The 23,600-nt window shown below is 40.0% G+C and overlaps 1 protein-coding gene across 2 annotated transcripts; it reads left to right on the top strand.

Moving 5' to 3' along the window:
* The first annotated feature begins 11,025 nt into the window (after window positions 1-11,025).
* LOC148126762 (vomeronasal type-2 receptor 26-like) lies at window positions 11,026-21,432 on the top strand. Of its 2 annotated transcripts, XM_087923065.1 has the most exons (4): window positions 11,026-11,343; window positions 14,488-14,779; window positions 19,032-19,158; window positions 20,306-21,432. In XM_087923065.1, the coding sequence occupies exons 1-4, from the start codon at window positions 11,126-11,128 to the stop codon at window positions 21,214-21,216; spliced, it is 1,548 nt and encodes a 515-aa protein (XP_087779191.1). In that variant the 5' UTR covers window positions 11,026-11,125; the 3' UTR covers window positions 21,217-21,432. The 2 variants fall into 2 exon arrangements, with proteins under 2 accessions (XP_087779191.1, XP_087779190.1); XM_087923064.1 differs by lacking the exons at window positions 11,026-11,343; window positions 14,488-14,779 and adding an exon at window positions 18,250-18,393.
* Window positions 21,433-23,600: the final 2,168 nt, after the last annotated feature.

The following is a 23,600-nucleotide window of genomic DNA, read 5'->3' as shown; positions in this document are numbered from 1 at the left end:
GGAAAGGTGGCGGGGCGGAAAATCAACAAAGAGTGATAACAAAAAATTGTACAAAAGAACAAAAGGAAGAACTAACAAACAAATTAGGGATACAGGTGGTAAACAAAGTAAAATACTTAGGGATATGGTTGACAGCCAGGTGCTTGTCAATTTAAAAAGATAATTACAATAAAGTAATAATTGAAATATTCAAAAAAATTAAATAAACGTATATCCAAATTTATATGGCAGAGGAAAAAACCCAGAGTAAAATATAAATTGCTACAGGATGTCGGAAAGAAAGGAGGCTTCAGCCTTCCAGACTTTGAAATATATTATCATGCTGCTATAGCAACTTGGCTCAAAGACTGGGTTAATCTGATAAATAAAAGGATTCTAACATTAGAGGACTTTGATCTCCAACTTGGCTGGCACACGTTCATGTGGGATGGAAAGAGCAAACATCATTCGTATTTTCAAAGGCATTGTATAAGGAACGTTTTATTAAATATTTGGGAAAAGATTAAAAAAAAACATTATCCTAAGGTCCCATTTTAGTTATCCACAATGGAGGCAGTTACACATCCAAACATTTTAGACTATGATAACATTGTAAGATACAAAGACTTATTACATGAAACTGGAGAGTTAAAGGGTAGGAATCAAATTCAAATCCAAGGAAAGGATATAGCATGGTGGCCTTATGCACAAATACGAAAAAGATAGAGAACAAATTGTAAAAAAAATAAGGAACGAATTGGCTTTAATATGACTCACCAATAATTAGACAAGATTTGGCATGAAGAGGAAAGGAAAATGACTAGTAAATATACGTATCTCTTAGACTATAAATTAAAAGAAGAAACAGTTAAGGAATGTATGATAATTTGGGCTAAAAATGTGGGCCACAGTATTGAATTAGACAAGTGGGAACATATTTGGCAAATAAATTACAGATTAACCATGTCAGTCTCCTATAAAGAAAATTTGTATAAAATAGTTTATTGTTGGCATCTACCACCTGTGAGACTGGCTAAGATGTTCCCAACCTCCTGCCAAATTGTTGGAAGTATAACTGCATCCAGGGAACATACTTTCACATGTGGTGGATGTGCCCATGCGCTCAGAAGTTTTGGAGAAACATTAGAAATTGGATACTAAACATAACTAAACAAGACGTAAAACTTGAACCCAAAACCTTCCTGCTAGGCATGATAGATTAAAACATGGGGAAAAAAACCCGAATATTTTATCTTGCACATTATAACAGCAGGCAGAATAAGCTATGCACAAAATTGGAAATTGTCTACTTCCCCCTCAGAGGAGATGGTCATCAAAAAAATTCACGAGTGTGCAGAGATGAATAGCCTAACTAAATTATTAAAAAATAACCAAGATAGTGATTATTATAAAACATGGAATTGTTGGTATGAATGGTAAAAGAAAAAGCAATACCTGACAACTGGATAAATTATGAAATTATGGAAGACATGCATTTACTTATAAAGTATTTGGTGAAATTAAAGCATTAAAAGAACGAAGAAGGTACTGTAACAAGGCAGATCACGTCAGTGTTAGGGGAAAAAATGTGTAACCATTGTTCAACTTATGCTGAAAAATATATATGCCATACATGTAAGTACCCACGAAAACTTAAGAAAACATACATACATACATATATAAATATCCACCATCCTAAGAAACCCCAAAGACAAAATCGAATTAGAAAACCAAGGAGTATATGAAATCCCCTGCACTGCCTGCCCTACCACATACATTGGACAAACTAACAGAAGAATAAGTGCACGCATTGAAGAACATAAGAACTCCATCAAAAAAGAAGAAACGACCTCTTCCCTGGTCCAACACCTCAAAGCCACAGGACATGAAATTGACTTTAAAAATACCAGAACTATCGCCAAAACCGAACACTTCAACAGCAGAATAATCAGAGAAGCCATAGAGATAGAAAAACGCCCACACAGCATGAACAAACGAGATGACACCTCCCGCCTTCCAGCCATTTGGAAACCCGCCCTCATGAACAGACGAGTACCTAACATGAAGAATGACACCAGACCCACACCCATGAGAGCCACACAAGATGCCACCACCACACTTCCATGTAGAAAACAGACTCCCACCCACTCAGAAGATGAGACACGACCATGGACCAGAAGCTGCACTGCAGCTGCATCACTACCCACTTCAAACCCCTCCGAGCCATACATGAAGCAAACCGACACCCACTATGAAGATGCAGCACGACCACGAACTCGAAGCCAAACAGCAAGATCACAGCTCACCAACTCAAATCCCCAGCAACTAAGACTAACCTGAGCACAACCAAGCCCCCACCTGAACAGAACACGCCTCCAACCAATCAGAATACGGCCAACCCCCAACCAATCAGAACACAGTCAAACCCCTACCAATGAGAACACACCCCCACCCAATCAGAACACAGCCAAGCCCCCACCCAATCAAGTCCCACCCCACTAGCAGTTAAAAGGAAGAAGCAGCTGCAATCTCACATCACTCTGAGAAGCAAGAGCCGAAGACAGAAGCCTGAAGATGATGAATGAGACTTCATCGAAACGTTGCCTAGATAGGCATTCAGCTTTGTTTGGGGATTTTCCCACGTCATGGTAGTTTTGCTTTTAAAGTTTTAGCAACGTTTTGGCAGAATCTCATCTGTCATCATCAGGCTTCTGTATAGTGATGAACATAGATAAACACTATACAGAATCCTGATGATGGCAGATGAGATTCTGCCGAAACGTTGCTACAACTTTAAAAGCCCAACTACCATGACATGGGAAAATACCCAAAAAAAGCTGAATGCCATACATGTAATATATATATATATATATGTTATGACTCCCCTTCGAAATTCAACAAACAAAACGGAAAGCAGTCGCTTTACAATTAAATCAAACGTGAAAAAGTCTTAATAAATAACGGCTGACAGAAACCACAGCATAAGTCTTACTCTGTCCAGCAGACCAGTCCTGGCAATAAATCCTCAACCCCAGAGCTCTTTGCTGTAACGTCCTCACTCAAATAGACATTTTGTTCCTGGCAAAAATGCACCAGCCAAGCTGTGTCCTTTTATACCCATTAAGGCAACGTGCTAATTTACTGACTTGCTCTTCTCATTTGCTTCAGCTGATTTTGCCTTTTCAACCGTCTTCTATTTTTTACATTTAACCACAAATTTTCCAAGTTCTCATCTCCACTAGAAGATTCTCTCAAAACTTCCCTGTCAGCCATTCCCGGCTGTTGATCAGATAAAGAACCAGAGGAGATCAAAGGTCCTGACAATTCTAATACATCAGGTCTGTCGTCCTTTGTCACGTCCCCCTCCTCATCCTGGTTTTCAGTCCAATCAGAAAGACAGGCTGGTTCAAATTGTTCTGACATAACCTCTTCACTTGAACTCATATCAATCACAGGAGCTGAATCCAAGCCCAGAGCCACAACACTATCCCTCACCGCAGGGCCCTTCCCCCGGGTCTGACGATCCGGATGCGGTTTCGAAGGGAAACGTGCATGAAAGTCCCGAATGATGTCTGAGCATGAACTGCAGACGCATCCGTCCATGAGCAAATTTCCAGTCATCCACTCTCCTCCCGACTAAATACTGGAAACGACCCTTGAGCCAACGCGAATCAATAACGCTGATCACCGTGTCATCAACCTCCGCCTCCTCACGGGCGTTGATGGGGAAGTGCGTACCAGCTGGAGCACGCAGAGGACAGTCCGGGGAATCAGGAACTAAAAGAGAGCAATGGAATACAGGGTGAATATGCATGGAGCGCGGTAAGGTGAGCTGGTATGCCACAGGGTTAATAACCGCCTCAATCGGGAATGGACCGATGAAACGATGGTCCAATTTCCTAATTGGGTGATCGATCCGAAGGTGTTTCGTGGACAACCACACCTTGTCACCCACAGCTAACGGAGGCGATGCTCGACGTGACCGGTCCACAAACCATTTATAGTCCTCTTTCGCTTGTTCAAGTTGTTGTCTTACTAAACGGTGGACCACTTGTAGTTCCCCCAGAAAATCTTGTGTCTCAGGAAGCGGTGAATCCATCCAAGTTAATGGGAAGAAGCGCGGATGATAACCTACATTCGCGAAAAATGGCGTTACCGAGTGGAGGTGTGCTGCGAGTTATTAAAAGTGAATTCTGCCAATGGGAGGTATTTTGCCCAATCGCTTTGTCGCTGATTAACAAAACACCTCAAATATTGGGTAAGAATGCCAATCACCTTCTCAGTCCCGCCATCAGTTTCTGGATGGTGCGCTGACGCTAAGCACACCTGAACTTGTAGCGCTGCCATTAACTGTTTCCAAAACTGCGCAGTAAACCCCACGATCAGAAACCACTCTATCTGGCAGTCCATGCAGACGAAAGATATGCTGTAAAAATAGCTGAGCCCTAGTGCGGGATGAAGGTAATCTCCTACAGGGAATGAAATGAGCCATTTTAGTCAACATATCAACTACCACGAGTACCGTCGTGAAGCCCGACGAGGATGGTAAATGAGTGAGAAAGTCCATGGAGATTGCTCCCCATGGTCTGCTTGGAGTCGGCAATGGTTGGAGGAGTCCAGGGGGCGCACCCGACGCCACTTTTGCTTGCCTACACTGGACGCAAGAAGCGACGTAAGAGAACACATCGTGATGAACCCGAGGCCACCAAAAAGTCCGGGTGACCCAATGCAAGGTTTTATAAAATCCAAAATGGCCAGCAGCGGGGTTATCATGACATTGTGTCATGATGAGAGCTCTCAACGACCTGGTAGGTACGTATAATAAACCCCGATGTCGGAGCAAATCCTCTTCAATGGACCATGGAGAAACAGGTCCGACGTCCCCCCGTCTCTGCTGCGTCCATGCATCCATTGCGCCTCTTGTATGCGAGCCTGCAAGTCTACTGGATTTTGCAGTACGGCCAAGGATTCTGGTGGTAACACCGTTCATAGAGGAAGAGGATTCTCAGGCCCGTTATACTCAGGCTTCCGAGACAGCGTGTCTGCCCTCCGATTATGTCCACTCAGAACATAAGTAACGGAGAAATTGAACCTGGCAAAAAACAACAACCACCGAATTTGGCGTTGGTTCAATTTCTTAGCTGTGGTCAAATGTTCCAAATTTCGGTGATCTGTCCGAACCTCTATCTTGTGTCGAGCCCCCTCTAAATGATGTCTCCAGGTCTCAAAAGCAGCCTTAATGGCCAACAACTCCTTTTCCCAGATGGTGTAATTGCGCTCTGACGCTGTGAGCTTCCTAGAATAGTATGCGCACGGGAAAAGAGGCGCGCCATCTTTCAAAGCTTGTAACAGAACCGCTCCGATAGCGACATTAGAGGCATCTGTCTCGACCACAAATGGACGATTCGGATCAGGATGCCTCAATATCAGCTCGGCTACAAACGCTTTCTTTAAAATGTCAAAAGCCTGTTGTTGCTGGGGCCCCCACAAAAACGGGACCTTCTTACGGAGAAGCTGAGTTATGGGGTCCATTACTTTAGCAAAGTCCGGGATAAAAGTCCGATAGTAGTTGGCAAATCCCAAAAGACGTTGGACGTCCTTGACTCGACGAGGGGCTTCCCAACTACACAATGCTTCAACCTTTTTAGGGTCCATAGCAATGCCCTCGGGAGAAATGATGTGCCCTAAAAACTCTATCGACGACTGAAAAAAGAAACACTTCTCCAGCTTCGCATAGAGCTTATGCTCCCGAAGACGCTGCAGCACTTGACGGACCTGATGAAGGTGGTGATCCCTGGATTGAGAGTAGATTAAAATATCATCCAGATACACCACGACAAACCGATCCAGCATGTCCCAAAAAATGTCGTTCATCAAATGCTCAAATACAGCGGGAGCGTTGGTTAAACCAAATGGCATGATGGTGTACTCGAAATGACCATAACGAGTGCCAAACGCCGTCTTCCACTCATCCCCCTTGCGCATCCGAACCAGGTTGTAAGCCTCACGCAGATCAAGTTTAGTGAAGATTGTAGCCTCCTGCAACCGCTCCATCAATTCCGGAATGAGCAGTAAGGGATAGCTATTCCTTACAGTGATAGAGTTTAGTCCTCTATAATCACAACAGAGATGCAGTTCTCCCGACTTCTTCTTAACAAAAAGAATGGGAGCCGAAAGAGGGGATGACGAGGGTCGAATAAATCCCCGAGCTAAGTTTTTATCCAAAAACTCTCGGAGTGCAACCAACTCGGGCTCCGACATGGAGTATAATCTCCCCTTTGGCAATGGAGCATCCGGTATCAGATCCACGGGACAATCATAAGCACGATGTGGGGGTAATCGATCTGCCTCCTGTTCGCTGAAAACATCGGAGAAGTCCGACAGCTCCGAAGGAATCGAGACAGCAGGAGCAGCGATATCTTGGCCAGCGCAAACATGCCTCAGGTGGTCCACACATTGTAGGCTTGGAAAAGAAATGGCGTTCTGCGACCAAGCCACCAACGGATCGTGCAAACGCAACCAGGACATTCCGAGCACCAAAGGGAGATGAAGGTTCGAGGTGACATAAAAACTTATCGCCTCCTCATGATCCCCAATACGCATACGCACTGGCTGAGTAGCACAGCGAATGGGTCCCGACTTGAGTTCACGCCCATCTACAGTTTCCACCTTAATGGGTAGGTTCACAGGAATCAAAGGAATTCCAAAATGTTTAACAAAAGCACAGTCCATAAAGCTGGTTGTAGCCCCTGAATCCACCAGCGCAACGGCAGGAATTCCTTCCTTCTGGGACTGTAGGAAGATATAAGTGTCCAAAAGTAAATGTCGAGGAGGACCAGGATTTACTTCGGCAATTTGGAATGGGGGTGGAGGATGTGCCCGACCTAAGGTTTCCCTGAGGTCGGGCCTACCCCGTTTCCCGACGGGCCAGGAATGGTTTCAGGCACAGGTCGGCGAGTCCTTCTCCGAGTGCAGGAATTTGCAAAATGTCCCGGACCCCCGCAATAAAGGCACAAGCCTTCCTGGAACCTTCTCGAACGTTCTCGCACCGTTAAGCGAGGGCGGAGTGCACCTAACTCCATCGGCTCCTCAACATTAACCGTGGGTTGGAAAACTCTCGGTGGCGTGGGTTGTGCACGAGAAAACGAAGATGGTTCCATACCGAGCCGTTTGCGTCCACGTTGTTGTAAATGAGCTTCAATTCGTAAGCACTGAACTATCAATGCATCCAAAGTTAAAGCCCTCTCTGCATGGACCAGCTCATCTTTGATGGCATCAGACAAGCCTTCCTGGAATGCAGCCATATGAGCCGGTTCGTTCCAGTTGGAGTCCATACACAGCAAACGAAATTCTGCCACGTAATCCTGCAGAGAACGTTTTCCCTGAGTAATGTCCCGTAACTGTCTATCCACAGTTTGTATCTTAATTGGGTTCTCAAACATCACTTTCATTTGCTGAAGAAAACCCTGGAAATTATTCAACAACGGGCTATCTTGAACCAACAAGGGAGTAGCCCAATTAGCAGCCTGCCCGGTTAATAAACTGATCATAAATCCTACTTTAGACCGGTCAGTTGGGAAGTCTCCAAGCCTCAGAGAGATAAACAATTGGCATTGACCCATAAATGCCGGGAACCTGTCCATTTGCCCAGAAAATTTCTCCGGCATGGATACTGGGCTTTTCCTCACAGGAGGGGCAGGGGGAACAGCAGCAGAGCTTGGTAAGCTGGAAACATAATTCAGCAATTGTGTTACCTGATTCTGAAGCATCACATTGCTTTGCAGTAGTTGATTTATTTGCTGTTGTTGCTGCTCTACCAAACGCTGCAGTTGATTTGAATCCATCTTGCTTTAAAGATGGTTTGTTTTTGGCCAGGAACAATAATGTTATGACTCCCCTTCAAAATTCAACAAACAAAACGGAAAGCAGTCGCTTCACAACTAAATCAAACGTGAAAAAGTCTTAATAAATAACGGCTGACAGAAACCACAGCATAAGTCTTACTCTGTCCGGCAAACCAGTCCTGGCAATAAATTCTCAACCCCAGAGCTCTTTGCTGTAACGTCCTCACTCAAATAGACATTTTGTTCCTGGCGAAAATGCACCAGCCAAGCTGTGTCCTTTTATACCCATTAAGGCAACGTGCTAATTTACTGACTTGCTCTTCTCATTTGCTTCAGCTGATTTTGCCTTTTCAACCGTCTTCTATTTTTTACATTTAACCACAAATTTTCCAAGTTCTCATCTCCACTAGAAGACTCTCTCAAAACTTCCCTGTCAGCCATTCCCGGCTGTTGATCAGATAAAGAACCAGAGGAGATCAAAGGTCCTGACAATTCTAATACATCAGGTCTGTCGTCCTTTGTCACGTCCACCTCCTCATCCTGGTTATCAGTCCAATCAGAAAGCCAGGCTGGTTCAAATTGTTCTGACATAACCTCTTCACTTGAACTCATATCAATCACAGGAGCTGAATCCAAGCCCGGAGCCACAACACACACACACACACACACACACACACACACACACACACACATATATATTCTGAGGTTCTCGCAGGTATTTGTATGTGGATCTTTGGTTGTTCGGGTTTTCTCCCGCGTAAGATTCGAAGTATCTAGGCAACGTTTCGATGAAGTCTCATTCATCATCTTCAGGCTTCTGTCTTCGGCTCTTGCTTCTCAGAGTGATCTGAGATTGCAGCTGCTTCTTCCTTTTAACTGCTAGTGGAGGTGGGACTTGATTGGGTGGGGGCTAGGCTGTGTTCTGATTGGTAGGGGGTTTGGCTGTGTTCTGATTGGTTGGGGGTTGGCCGTGTTCTGATTGGTTGGAGGCGTGTTCTGTTCAGGTGGGGGCTTGGTTGTGCTCAGGTTGGTCTTAGTTGCTGGGGATTTGAGTTGGTGAGCTGTGATCTTGCTGTTTGGCTTCAGTTCGTGGTCGTGCTGCATCTTCATAGTGGGTGTCGGTTTGCTTCATGTATGGCTCGGAGGGGTTTGAAGTGGGTAGTGATGCAGCTGCAGTGCAGCTTCTGGTCCATGGTCATGTCTCATCTTCTGAGTGGGTGTGAGTCTGTTTTCTACATGGAAGTGTGGTGGTGGCATCTTGTGTGGCTCTCATGGGTGTGGGTCTGGTGTCATTCTTCATGTTAGGTACTCGTCTGTTCATGAGGGCGGGTTTCCAAATGGCTGGAAGGCGGGAGGTGTCATCTCGTTTGTTCATGCTGTGTGGGCGTTTTTCTATCTCTATGGCTTCTCTGATTATTCTGCTGTTGAAGTGTTCGGTTTTGGCGATAGTTCTGGTATTTTTAAAGTCAATTTCATGTCCTGTGGCTTTGAGGTGTTGGACCAGGGAAGAGGTCGTTTCTTCTTTTGATGGAGTTCTTATGTTCTTCAATGCGTGCACTTATTCTTCTGTTAGTTTGTCCAATGTATGTGGTAGGGCAGGCAGTGAAGGGATTTCGTATACTCCTTGGTTTTCTAATTCGATTTTGTCTTTGGGGTTTCTTAGGATGGTGGATATTTTTCTGTTTGTGCAGAATGCTGTTTTAATGTTGTGTTTTTGGAGGATCTTGCTGATTTTGTCTGTAGTGCCTTTGATATATGGGAGGAGGGCTTTGCCATTTTCTTGTTCTCTGTCTTGGATTTTGGTTGGGGTTTCTTTTTGGATTAGGTGGGTAATCTTCTTTCTTTGGAATCCATTGGCTGTAAGTAAATTGGTGAGAGTGTGTAGTTCGGTTTTTTGGTGTTGTTCATCGGCTAAGCACTTTGTTCTGGAGATGAGTGTCTTGGCTACGGAATTGATCTGTGCTGGGTGGTGGTGTGAGAGTGCATGTAGATAGTGGTTTGTATGTGTTTTCTTCTGGTAGATGGTGTGTCCTAGGGAGCCATTGGATCTTTTGTATACCAAGACATCTAGGAAGGGAAGTTGATTGTTGGCTTCTGTTTCCATGGTGAATTGTATTTTGGGGTGTAGGCTGTTGAGGTGTATGAGGAAGTTGTTCAGTTTTTCTTTCCCGTGTGGCCAGATTATGAAGGTGTCATCTACGTATCTGAGCCAGAGTTTGGGTTTGTGGTCGTATTTTTCTAGAGCTTGTGTTTCAAAGTGTTCCATGTAGAGGTTCGCGATGACAGGTGAGAGGGGTGATCCCATGGGTGCTCCTTCTATTTGTTTGTATTTTTGTCCATTGTAGGTGAAGTATGTATTGGATAGGCAGTGGTTGGTCAGATCTAGGATGTGCTTGGGGGGGGGGTTGTATTTGTTTTGGATGGCTGTCAAGGCTTCTTTTATTGGCACTTGGGTGAAGAGGGATATGACATCGAAGCTTACTAGTAGGTTGCTGGCTTGTAAGTTTTGTTTCTTTATGATCTCGATGAACTGGAATGAGTTTTTTACATGTGAGTTGATGGATTCTGCATAGGGTTGTAGTTGTTTGGCGAGAAATTTGGCCAGGTTTTGTAGAGGTGAGCCTATGGAGCTGACTATTGGTCTGAGTGGGGTTCCTTCTTTGTGTATCTTGGGGAGACCATAAAGCTTAGGGCATCTGGATGATTTGTCTCTGGGTATGATATATATATGGGGGTATTTGTTTATTTGTTTATTTGTTTTTAAATGTTTTAAATGTATGTATGTTAAATAAACTTTATATATTAAAAAAAGTCTACTCAGTTTATTTCTGTATTTCTTTCAAAGACAAGTCTCTCAGATTCTGTTATTCTGTTAAGAATAAGTCTCTTGAGTAAAGGGAATAAAAAGTTATCTGAATTGTTGTTTTGATAAGTCTTAAAATGGAACTATGCCCATGAGTCATACAAAGTTTTCCCCCTCGTACATAGTAGTAAATCCCTCACACACACCACCCATCAACAACAGATTTGACAAATATTTATGAACATTTATTAAAAATATCTGAAAATTTGGTCCACAAGAACCTCAAGGATTATGGAGAGCATATGTGAGATTCCTTTAGGCAGGACTGTGCTAGTCTGAAGGTAATCTTGCTCATTTTAATGTGCCAGATGTCATTTTGCCTTTATTAATAAAGTCAGTGTGTCTGGGCTCTTTGTCAAGAGAATTGTGTTTTTCCTTAGAGAGCTCTGAGGTCAAAGACATTGGTGTCTGTCTCAGAGAACTGCACAAGATCTCCATCATGATATCTGAATTACTGCTGATGCTGCTTCTCCTTGTGTCCTGTTTTCCCTGTGCCACAATGATGACCAAATGCCCATTGAGTTTACAGAAAGAGAGAGAACATAGATTCAAATACTACAGGCCAGGAGACTTCCTGATTGGTGCAATCATATCCACAGCTAGCACTATATTTGAACCATATATTTTCTTTCAACCTCCAATCAACAGGTTTGAAAGGTAATTCCTGATATATACATAAGCCTAGTGATTCATTTTATCCTTTCTTGTTTTTTTAAAAAATATCAATGGTTTCCATTTCCTGGTATCTGGTCTCTTTCCCATCTTCATTTCCTTTAAGGAAAAGACTTAAATTGAGGATGGGGGTGGCTCTTCAGAAAATAACTATTTGTGATGTCAAGGAGAATTACTGGATTGCCTCTTAGCTGAAATCAAACTATTCCCTTTTATTTTCCCATTCCCTTCTATGTTCTCCTTGATGATGCACCTATCTTTCTATTTCTCCTGTCTGTCTGTCCATCTATCATCTCTCTCTATATCATCTGTCTGTCTGTCTGTCTATCATTATCTCTATTATCTATATCTATCTATCATCTATCTGTCTCTCTATAATCTTTGTCTGTCTCTGTGTGTCTATCATCAGCATCATCTCTATTAACTCTATCTATCTATCTATCTATCTATCTATCTATCTATCTATCTATCTATCTATCTATCTATCTATCTGTTGTCTGTCTCTGTCTGTCTCTCATCATCTCTATTATATCTATCTGTCTGTCTGTCTGTCTGTCTATCTCTATCTCTTTGTCTTTATCTCTATATCTACCTTATTTTATGTATATGATTCTATGACTGAACCAACATAAACTAACAATAAAATTAAAACATAAAATCCTCCCATATGAAACCATTAATTCTTATATACAATGATAAAAAATATTTAAAACATTAATATTAATAGCATGTAACTATAGGATGATTACAAGCTATAATGATTAATATATGTGATTAAAATATAACAAAACCTTTATATACTATAATTTTTAATATTGACATATATGTCATTAGCCATCTATTTTTAAAAATCATAGAAATAGATTATTTTATGCAGAATTCTGTCTGAAAAGATAATAACAATAAAAGTAAATTATTTTATAGTAAAGGAATATTTAGTTTAATATTAAGGATTTAATGACTAGAAATGGAATGGTGCAAGGGGATGCTTTGTCATGACTACCAAATTCTTGTTTTCTCCTGACTTGTGAATGCTGAGAAACAAAATTTACAACATTTATAGGAAGAACAATATGAAAGTAATGAAATGAAATGAAATGAAAAGGTGTAAAAGTCAAAACGGGCTCATGCTTGGCAGAAAAATTCCATAGAAATATCCTTAACAATTAGAAATCAAAGAAATCCTAGAAGAATTTCTCAAGAAAAAGCGAAAAGACTGTATTTTCATATGTATATGGTTTACTAATGTGAATATAGAATAGAATAGAATAGAATTCTGTATTGGCCAAGTGTGACACAAGGAATTTGTCTTGGTGAAATGCTCTCAGTGTACATAAAAAGATATGTTCATCAAGGGTCAAGAATCATAAGGTACAATACTTAATACTTAAGTACCAGATGCCATAGTAACCGTCGTATTCTGACTCAAACTCCAATATTGGTCTGATGTAGTAATGGCATTGAAAAAAGTGATTTAGGAGCAGTTTTCACAGTTACAACCACTGCATCAGCTCCATGATATTCTGATCAAACTTCAGATGCTTGGCAACTAGTGCCTAAATAGAATAGAATAGAATGGAATGGAATGGAACAGAACAGAATTCTTTGTTGACTAAGTGTGATTGAGCACACAAGGAATTTGTCTTGGTGCAAATGCTCTCATAAAAGCAAAGATACATTCATCAAGAGTCAAGAATCATAAGGTACAACATTTAATTATAGTCACAGGGTACGATAAGCAATCAAATCATAGTAGGAAACAGTCAATATAAATCATAAGGATACAAGCAACAAATTGTTGTCCAGTTGCTCAGACATTTCATTCTTGATCAGAATAATATAGGATTTGCTGTAGGAATGCCCCTCTGAGTCATTTAGAGAAAATAAAATTGGGATCAGGTGTAGAACTTGTAATTGGGGTCATTTTGAACCTGAAGAAGAGCATGGGATAAAAAGTCCCGCTTGTGTCAATTGGGTGTCAATGGGGCTGATCTTCTAATATTGAGACCCAAGGAAAGTCCATCCCTGTAACCCTTCTTCTTTGCTCTTCATGAGATCAACCAACATCCAAAGCTGTTACCAAACATCACGATACAGCATTAGAGCTACACTAGAGGGTTCCATAACTAATTTTAGATTGTTGGATTGTCCAGTTTCCAGACTTGACTCAGAAGACAGCAATCAAACTGATTAGTTATAAATGTCATAAAGAAATAGCTTCATGAAACCCCCACATCAAGATGAAAACCAACTGGTGGATTGGTGGCCATATTTGCACAAAAGAATGGGGCATAAAAAGGATATAGAGGAATTTAGAATTGAAAGTGAACCCAGATCCAATTTTGACTGGTAAAGAAGAAAAATTTATTATTAGATCATATAAATATTTGCTTAAAGTAGAAAGGGAAGAAGTAGTAGTTAAGGGCTCAATGATTGCATGGGCACAAAATATAGGACATAGTATACAGTTAGAAGATTGGGAGAGAATCTGGATCAAGAACTGCAAACTAATGTTATCAACAGCGTAGAAAGAAAATTTAATCACAATGTTTTGTAGATGGCATTTGACACTGGCAAGATTGGCCATAATATATCCGAACATGAAACCGGACTGCTGGAAATGTACGCTTACAAAGGGAACATACTATCACATGTGATGGGAATAGCCCCAAAGCTAAAAAATATTGAGAAAATTTGAGGAAATTACAGGATATGACATTGAACTTAAAATCAGAAACATTTTTATTGGGGATGATTAAAGGAAAATTAAAGAAATATATCCAGTACGTTGTACAACACATAATAACAGCAGCAAGAATTGTTTATGCCCAGAGCTGGAAAGCAGAGGAGGTACCTTCTGAGAATATGGTAATAAATAAAACACTTGACTGTGACAAAATGGATAGGCTTATGAGGAAATTGAAAGGTAAAGAGGAGTCTGAGTTTTTTGAGGTACGGGAATTGTATTTATGGTTAGAGAAAAGAAATAAAGCTTAATATGGAAAATGATTGTAAATATATGTAAATGCTTGACACAGTATTGTTAAAATGTAAGCGAATATGTATTTTGAAAATAAATAAATAAATAATAAAAAAGATGAAAACCAACTGAAGTCTCTTATCTTGCAGTATAGAGAGTATGAGCTTCTGGCAAGTCCTGACTTTCTTCTTTGCCATTCATGAGATCAATGAAAATCAAAAGCTGTTACCAAACCTCACCCTGGGCTACAGCATCTATGAGAACTTTTTCAATGCAAGGATAACATATGACATCATGATGGACTTGCTTTCTACAGGGCAGGAGAATGTCCCAAACTACAGTTGTGGAAGACAAAATAATCTCTTGCCTCTGCTTGAGGGGACTGATTCTGATCTCTTTACTCAAATTTCCACCATGCTGAGCATCTACAAAATCCCACAGGTATGAATGAAAACTGAAGCTAATTTCACTCTTCAAATAGCCCCCAAAAGGTCAGATAATAAATAAAATTAGTGAGGCAATGGAGCTTAAAGAAGTCTTGAAATGGTATTAGGCATTCAAATAATTCTTCATTCTGATATCTTTTTTGAAGCTGAACAAACCTTCATTTCAAGCAAAATGCCCTTAACCATCCTGCACATGGAATTTGCAACCTCTTTTCCAATCCTTCTTCTGCTTCTTCTCACTGTCTTTCAGTCACATGACTTGGGAGAGAAAAACATCTTTTCAATCTTATTTGAAACAAATTGAAACAAAATGTCAAGGACTGATGTTAAGGGTTTTTTGTTACCCTATTAGTACATAAAGACCAAAAAAACAGCATCCCATCCAACTTTTTTCTCTCTGCTGAATTCCTATATCATGATTTAATTAGGGCAACTGCCGTAATCCTGACAAGTGTTTTGTCCTTTGGTTTTGGACTGCTAAAGATGTGAAAAATGCTTTGTATTTCTCCTCCCATACTTTTGGCAGAAAGTTGCTAATAGGCAATGACTGTAAATGGAGGCAAGTGATACCAGATACTGAGGAAGCATTTCATGGTACAAACTCAAGAACAGAGAGAAGGACGTTCTCTTCCATGGAGGAACAGCTCTGATATGTAAGCTCTTATTTTTGTCCTTAAAAACAAAGCAATCAGCCATCCTTTCTATTTCATCTTAGATCAACTATGGGGTCATCAGCTACTTTCCTGAGCAGAAACACCATTTCCCTTTTTTCTACCGGGTGACTCCAAAGCAAGAACCTCCCCACTTGGCAATTGTCAAGCTGCTCCTGCATTTCCGATGGACATGGATTGGCCTCACTGCTCCGGACAATGAAAGTGGAGAAAAGTTCAGAAGAACTTTTGTGCCAGCAGCCGAAAGAAAAGGGGTCTGTGTTTCCTTCTTAGAAAGCTTACCCATGGTTATTGAACTGAGGAAGAACAAGAATGTCCTTCAATATTTTAGCGATGCTAAAGTAAAAAGTATTGTTTGTCACTTGAACTTTCAGGCCACACTAATACTAGCAATACTAATACGAGAAATTGAGAAAGAAGAAATCTATTTTGGGGAAAGAGTATGGATTGCCACAGCTTTGTCAGATATAAGTGTGAGATTTTTTAACCAATTGCTTAATCTACGCCATAACCATCTTTTGTTATCATTCATATCTCAGATAAAGAAAAGGACACAATATTATGATTTTAATTCACATTACTCCGCTACAACGAAGTTTGGCGAGGCAGCATTTCAGTGCTCCTATTCAATCCCCTTGTTGTCTAAGAAAGTTTGGAATACATGCCTGGGAAAAGAGACCTGGGAAACCCCTCCCCAGGATCTGCTTGAAAGAATCCTGTCTGAGGATGGCTCCAGTATTTCCACAACAATCCAGGTTGTGGCCTGGGTCCTCCATGATGCCTTTTCCTTCCAAAGGAGTCAGAGGAGGATTCGTGTTGAGGACCATCAGGCACCCCAGATAATACAGCCATGGCAGGTAAGACTCCTATTACAAAATGCCACTAATGGTTTCCTTCCCATTCTTAAATGTTATGTCAGAAGTAAGCAGGGATAAATGTGGATGGGCGGAATTCTAGTAACACCTGTCAGTTTCTAATACTTTTTCTGATCAGATGTGAGGCTTAGAGAGAAAGAGAGAGATTCTGTCACTGAATCTTCTAGACCAAACCATGTATGTTGGTTCATGATGCTTGTAAGAATAGACATTGTCTCAAGAAAGAGAGGAAAGTATCATACATTTGTGAAATAGATAAGTAACAGGTGCCTCAGGAGCCATCAAATTCTGACTCAAACTCCAATATTGGTCTGATGTAGTAATGGCACTGAAAAATGTGACTTATAACTGGTTTTCACAGTTACAACCATTGCAGCAGCTCCGTGATATTGGGATCAAACTTCAGCTGCTTGGCAACTGGTTCATACATATGACCGTTGCAGCTTCCTGGAGTCAGGTGATCACTTTTTGCAACCTTCTGAAAAGAAAGCCAATAGAATAGACAGATTTAAATAGCTTACTAACTTATCAATTCACTTAACAACTATGGCAAGAAATGTCATAAAATGGGACAAAACTCACTTAACAAATTCTCACTTAACAACATAAATTTTGGGCTCAATTGTGGCTGTAAGTTGAGGACTATCTGTATTTGTGAAATAAATACCAGATGTGACAGTAACCATCATAAAGGTTTTAAGGTCTTAAACTTCAACATTGGTCTGATGGAGTTCCCGTCCTGCCATGCAAAGAATGGTCAAGTCTTTTTTTTTCTTTAAAAAACAAGCAGATCGGTTGATTTGCTTCTCACAACCACTTCCTGATCACATATCCTGGCAATTTTCTTCTGCATTTTCTGTCCCCCAAGATCCTTTTTTATCTTTCTTTCTCTTTTGACAACTAAATCTTAGAATCTGGAGCCCTGTCATTTCTCCCAACCTTTTCACTTTCCACCACTGAGAACTCCAAAAGGCTGTAAAATATTATTTATTGTTTATTGACAATATTTATACACCATCCATTTTAGTGATAAGGCCACTCTTGGTGGCTTACAAACAATAAAAAGATAAATAAAAAAACAATGTGAAAAAAAACTATTTTAAAAAAAAGAAGAAAAAAGGAGATGGATAGCACTGGGATGAGAGATCTTCTTACCCCAACAACCACCTCCAGTGATGAATTCCCCACTTCAAGGATACAAGCCAATTAGCAAAACTAAGTTTTGATACCCTTGCAAAAGTCCAAAATAATGGGAGTTCAATAGAAGAGATGGGGAAACAAACCTAAAAAGATGGTGAGATTGTTGGAGTTAAACATGTTTCTGACCTGAGATTAAAAATTTCATAAAACAAGTGGTGCGGTGGCCAAGAGTTGGATCTTGCACCTCACAATCAGGAGGCTGTGAGTTTGATCCTAGGTAGAGGCAGATATTTCTCTCTTTGGGCACGACATTTCTGCTGAATAGAACTCCGCATTGGTGACAGAAAGGGCATCTGGCCAGTAAACACTCAGCTCCATTCAGTTGCTCAGACTTCACCCTGCAAGGGGTCATTAAAAGGAGATAATTAAAAATTTCATAAAACATAAAAATGAGCAGAAAACATTTATGCATGCATATGTATTTATGTATGGGAGAGAAAAAGACAGAAAGAATGGGAGAGAGAGTGGGAGAGGGAACGGGAGATTTAGAGAAGGAGGGAAGAAAGGAGTGAGAAAGAGAATAATCTTCCAGTCACAGACAGACAGAATCACTGAGCTGAATATTCCACTTCTGACTTAGGGCTCAAACGAGAATGTTTACATGGAAAGTGTGAGTCTGCCTGTCTTTTCAGCTCCATCCTTTTCTAAGAAAGTTCCAGATTTACAATCTTTTTGTGGATGATGCTTATTTGGATGAGGCTAGAATTCCTGTTGCTGACTTCGATATTATGAACTGGGCAGTATTTCCCAACAAGACTTCTGCTGGGGTGAAAATAGGGAATATTGAAAAAGAAGGAGTCTCTTTGGGTATCAAACTCTCTATCGATGAGAGTGTCATTGTATGGCCAACTTCCTTTAACCAGGTAACCAGGTGTGCCTGTTTGTGGATATTATTATTCATCTGTTCCTAGGTATCCACCTGCTTTTGCATCAGTCTCCTCACCTTGATGGAGGCTTTGTGCCAATGAATAAAAAAACTGGTTGATGCTACTATTTCTTCTTGATATCTCCTGGATTGCTAACTGTGGAAATGCCAGCATTGTTCTAGGTTAGGATGGAAAGCATTTTGGCTAATCCAATGATGCTTGTTCCCTGTAAGAAAGCTAAGGAACCACACAAAACCTTTAGACACTAAGAGACTTACCTCAGTATAATTTTTGATGCTCTATCAGCATGGTTGCTTGCAGATATTTTATTCCACAGTTTGATAACATTATCAGTGCAATGATGATAGTATCATGTGCCTGATAATAGCATTTCACTGGACTACAGACAGAAGTCTAAAAATGTTTGGACAGGAGAGCCATTAGTCTTTGCTGACTATTGAGAGGACTTTGAGATCATATGCTGCTTGAAATCAACCAAAGAAAAATATTTTCATTATATCTGAGAAAAGATCTTAAAAGTAACTTCTGAGTTCACGGACCCATCTTTACACTGACTTCCACTTTTAAAATGAATTCCCTAATCCATAGATTTCCATAATTTTCTTTCTGTTCAGAAAGCCCCTTTTTCTAGGTGTACCAAAAGTTGCCTCCCAGGATACACCAAGCTCACAAGGGAAGGAAAACCAGTATGCTGCTATGACTGCTCTCCATGCATGGAAGGAACAATCTCCACACAGGAAGGTAGGTGACTCAAGGACAAAAAAGGAGCATCAGCCTTTTATTCTAGAGACACATAGAGTAACCAAGATTTAATCTCCTATGCCAGTATGCTGCATCCATATTCAGGAAACAGAAAGAAATATCCAGAAGATTTTAGTGTTCAGTAAAAGTAGGATTTTACCATGGTGAATGTTTTCAGAAATTGCTGAAACAGTAAAAAGTATTATTGAAACAAATGGAAGAACCTTAAGAGAGGAGAGAATTTGAAACAGGCATAGAAAGCCAAGATCAACTTTTAGGAGGCATATATAAATAATTTTTGAAATAGGACATGGAGATGGAACAAATAAAACAACTGTATGATAAAATGGATTTAAAAAAAAATCAAATAAATAATTGCAATTCAAAAATGAAAACATTTTTTGGGGGGGGGGGGGAATCCAGGAAATTCACTCTGTTATAATATAAGGGGAAATGTTTTATAGACAGTATACAAATATATAAACAATTATATGCGAATCATACAAAAATAAATGTTGGAAATCCTATAACAAAGAAGGAATATTTTATCATGTATGGTAGTTATGCAAACAAACTCAAAAAAATTCAGAGAATGAAATGCATCAGAATATTCAGAAAGAAACCTAAAAAAACATTGAATTGAAACCCCAAATATTCTTTTGAAATATAACTCTACAAGTCTGGTACAGAACTGGAACAACAATTTTTGTCAGTGATTTTCACATTGGAAGGTGAAATTAGAGAATTTGCCACAATGGCAATATTTACAAAATCTAAAGTATCTATGATAGAAGTTGCAAGAATGGCTACCATATGTATCACACATGACACAGAAAATTTAGAACTTTGGAACATGTTTTCTGGAAACACAGTTCTGCATTTGGCAAATAAAGAGAAGGGATGGTGGCAATGTTTTTCTATAATCATTTTCTACTTTATTCATGCTTAGGGTTAGGGTTGCTGTCAATATCCAGTGTAAATCATTTTTCCTTTACATTTCATGATTCTAATGATAGAAATAAAAAAAAGGCAGAAAAGAAGCAAAAGACACCTTCACTGGTGTATATACACCCTGCCTCTAGTCAATTGGTCATGCGGTATAAAATGTCAGTGAATCATGAGATAAACAGCCATTCATGTTTTCCAGATGCAGCCCATTGTGAAAAGTGTCCAGACGAACAGTATTCCAACCAGAAGCGAGATCAGTGTATCCCCAAAGTTAAGACTTTCCTGTCCTACAAAGAAATGTTAGGTCTCACCCTGGCTATCACAGCCTTATTTTTCTCTCTAACCACTGCCTTAGTTCTAGGAATCTTCATTAAATACCGAAAAACTCCCATAGTCAAAGCCAACAACCGGGATCTCACCTACATTCTCCTGGTCTCTCTCCTGTTTTCCTTTTTGACCTCCCTTCTATTTATTGGTCAGCCCCAGAAAGTGACCTGTCTTCTTCAACAAATCACCTTCAGTGTGGTTTTCTCAGTTGCCGTCTCTTCTTTGCTGGCCAAGACAATCATGGTGGTGGTGGCATTTTTGGCCACAAAACCAGGCAGCAGGATGAGAAAATGGTTGGGGAAAAGTCTGGCCAACTCCATTGTCTTGTCCTGCTCAGGGGTTCAGGTGGGCATCTGCCTTTTATGGCTGGGAATCTCGCCCCCATTTCCACATTCTGACCTGCATTCTCAACCAGGACAGATCATCCTGCAATGTAATGAAGGCTCAGTTACCATGTTCTACATTGCCCTTGGCTATATGGGCTTTCTGGCTGCCACCTGCTTCTTGGTGGCTTTTCTGGCCCGCAAGCTTCCAGGGACTTTCAATGAAGCCAAGTGGATCACCTTCAGCATGCTGGTTTTCTGCAGTGTTTGGATCTCCTTTGTCCCCACCTACCTGAGCACCAAAGGGAAATACATGGTGGCTGTGCAGATCTTCTCCATCTTGGCCTCCAGCCTGGGTTTACTGGGCTGTATTTTTGTCCCCAAATGTTACATCATTATTCTGAGACCTGACATGAACACTAAGGAGCATTTAATAATAAAAAACAATGAGGCCTCTTGATTTTGAAAGTTATTTGTTACCCAAATTATTGTTAAGATAAAATAGGATAGCTGGATATAAAATCTGTTATATGTTCTAAAAACTCTCTTTCTTTCATATGAATTCACAGTTATGATTGATATAATAAGATATACTAGAGATGTGTAAGAGGTCATTTTCTGTTGAATCATTACTTTCTTTTACTACAATCCATATTTAGGAAGAATCATAAAATTTCAGTGTGTGTGTGTGTGTGTGTGTGTGTGTGTGTGTGTGTATTCCTCTTCTTCTAATCCAAATTCTCTTAATAGACTTTCAGTATAAATGATGAATAAATAAGAACAGAGTAATACTGCCTTGTCTTACTTCTTTACTATCCCTGAGTTACTTCATTTTGCCCTATTCCAGGGGTGGGCAATTAATTTCTTTCAGGGGCCACATGGAAAATCAGATCTGTGTTCGAGGGCCAAACCAATTTTACAAAAGGCCATTATAAAGGGCCCATTATAAAATGCAGCAAATTATATATAAGAATATTATATGTATATGGACTTCCTGTTTGCCTGGCTTCAGTGACAGCAAGGATTCGCATCTCTCCATGACCCCTGCTGTGCTAGCCGCCTTGGTGCCTCCGATCCGGATGGATTTGGAGGCTAAGGCTGCCCTGTTGGGGCAGCTGAAGATAGGGGGGATCCGGACAGGGGTCGAGGGGTATCGCAAGCCCCCTCCCCAGCCGGCAATAACCCCCTTCTCTCAAGACGGTGGAGCGGAGGTCTTAATGGCTGTCATGAAGAAGCCGGCAACTGGATATATGAATGTGCAGGAGGAAGAAGAAGGAGTTTTAAAACGAAAGTTTTTTCTTGGTCGAACTGGGACCTTAAGGACATATTCAACACCTGGGAAAGTATTGGCTTTTTTCTGGTCGCTACAATGTTCCCGGTTGATGTTTTCAGCGGCGAAGAAAAGTGATGAAAAGGAAAGTTACTCTCCCTCCCTTATGGAATTAACAAATGGACAAGGAAAACCTGCTTTTAATAGAAGGTAAAACCTAAACCCTTTGTTATAAGTGGGAAGGGAGAGGCTTGGAAAAAAAATTATTCTAAGACTTTGCTGGAGGAGATGCCTTGAAGATAAAGAGAATAAAAATTAATTGTAAAAAAGATTTAAAGCACAGACTGGACTTTTTTACTTTCCCTAATTTGACTTCACCCCTGGAAGAGAAATTGTAAAAAGAAGAAGTTTGTACTCTGCCTGGATTGTTTGATGACTTCAGGATTTTGGGACTTTTGGGAACTGTTTTAAGTTTGGAAATAACTGATTGGCTTAATAATAAGAAAAGGATACAGAAAAAGAAGAAGAAACAGTTTTAAATGGCTCTATCTCTTGATGAACTAAAATAACAATATTTAAAAATAAGGAAAGAAGGCAAAGATGTTATGGGAGAAGCCCTTTGTTTCCTAGATATGGCGCTTGTCATGTGTCAGCAAATTAAACAACAGCTGGAAGAAGCCGAGAGAGAAGAAGCCATTTTTAATGAACTAAATGGTGTGACTAAGAAAGAAAGGAGAAAGAGAGGAGCGAAAAACAAGGACTTAAGAAATAAAAAAATTTTTATGAAAGAGAAAAAGAAGATGCAAAAACAACAGAATGCTAGAAAGCAAAAGGAAAGAGGAATGCAACAGAGAGGGGAAACCAAGAAGGCAGAGGTTTGGAGAGGAGGGGGTAAAAAGTTTAGGCGGGCTAAGAAGGTAAGGGAAAAGGGGGAAAAAAGTTACAAAGGTATAAAACAAGATGGAGAAAAGAAATTTTTTTTTAGGGATAATGGGTAATGTATGGAGTTTTTTTTTTCTTAAAAAAAGGGGGATTCTGCAAAGTACACATGAGTATTGTAATAGTGGTATTTGTATTATAAGTAGATAATCAGAACTTTTTAAGATCTAATAAAAGACTAAAATATTAAAGTATAACTTTAAAATGTTTAATAAAGAATGATACTAAGTTCTAATAAAATACTAAAGGGAATGTTTAAAATATTAGTTTAAATATAGAGGTTAATGGATTAATGTGTTGACTGTTATGGATTTATTATTGTAGTATTGGTTTTTGAAATAGTAGAATGTACTAAGCAGAATCTGATTGGGATTTAGGTGTTATTTTAAATTTTAATTTAGGGGAATGATAGAAAGGCATCATACTCCGATTAGTGATTCCAGGGGAATCTATTCCTTTTTATATTGGAAATGAGACAGATGTAAATGGAGAAATGGACAAAAGATATAAAAATATTTTTCTTTAAAGCAAAATTAAATATATAAAAGAGAATTAAGACGAGGGAAAAGTGGAGAGGAGTTATATAATAGATATAGAATGGTAAACAAGATAGGTAATGGTATATAAGAAGAGCA

The sequence above is a fragment of the Pseudonaja textilis genome, chromosome 2 (genome assembly GCF_049901715.1).
Source record: "Pseudonaja textilis isolate UNSWEBS1 chromosome 2, rPseTex1.2, whole genome shotgun sequence".
NCBI lineage: Eukaryota > Metazoa > Chordata > Lepidosauria > Squamata > Elapidae > Pseudonaja > Pseudonaja textilis.
The sequence above is the reverse complement of the archived record's forward strand: the minus strand, read 5'-3'. Positions and strand labels throughout refer to the sequence as shown.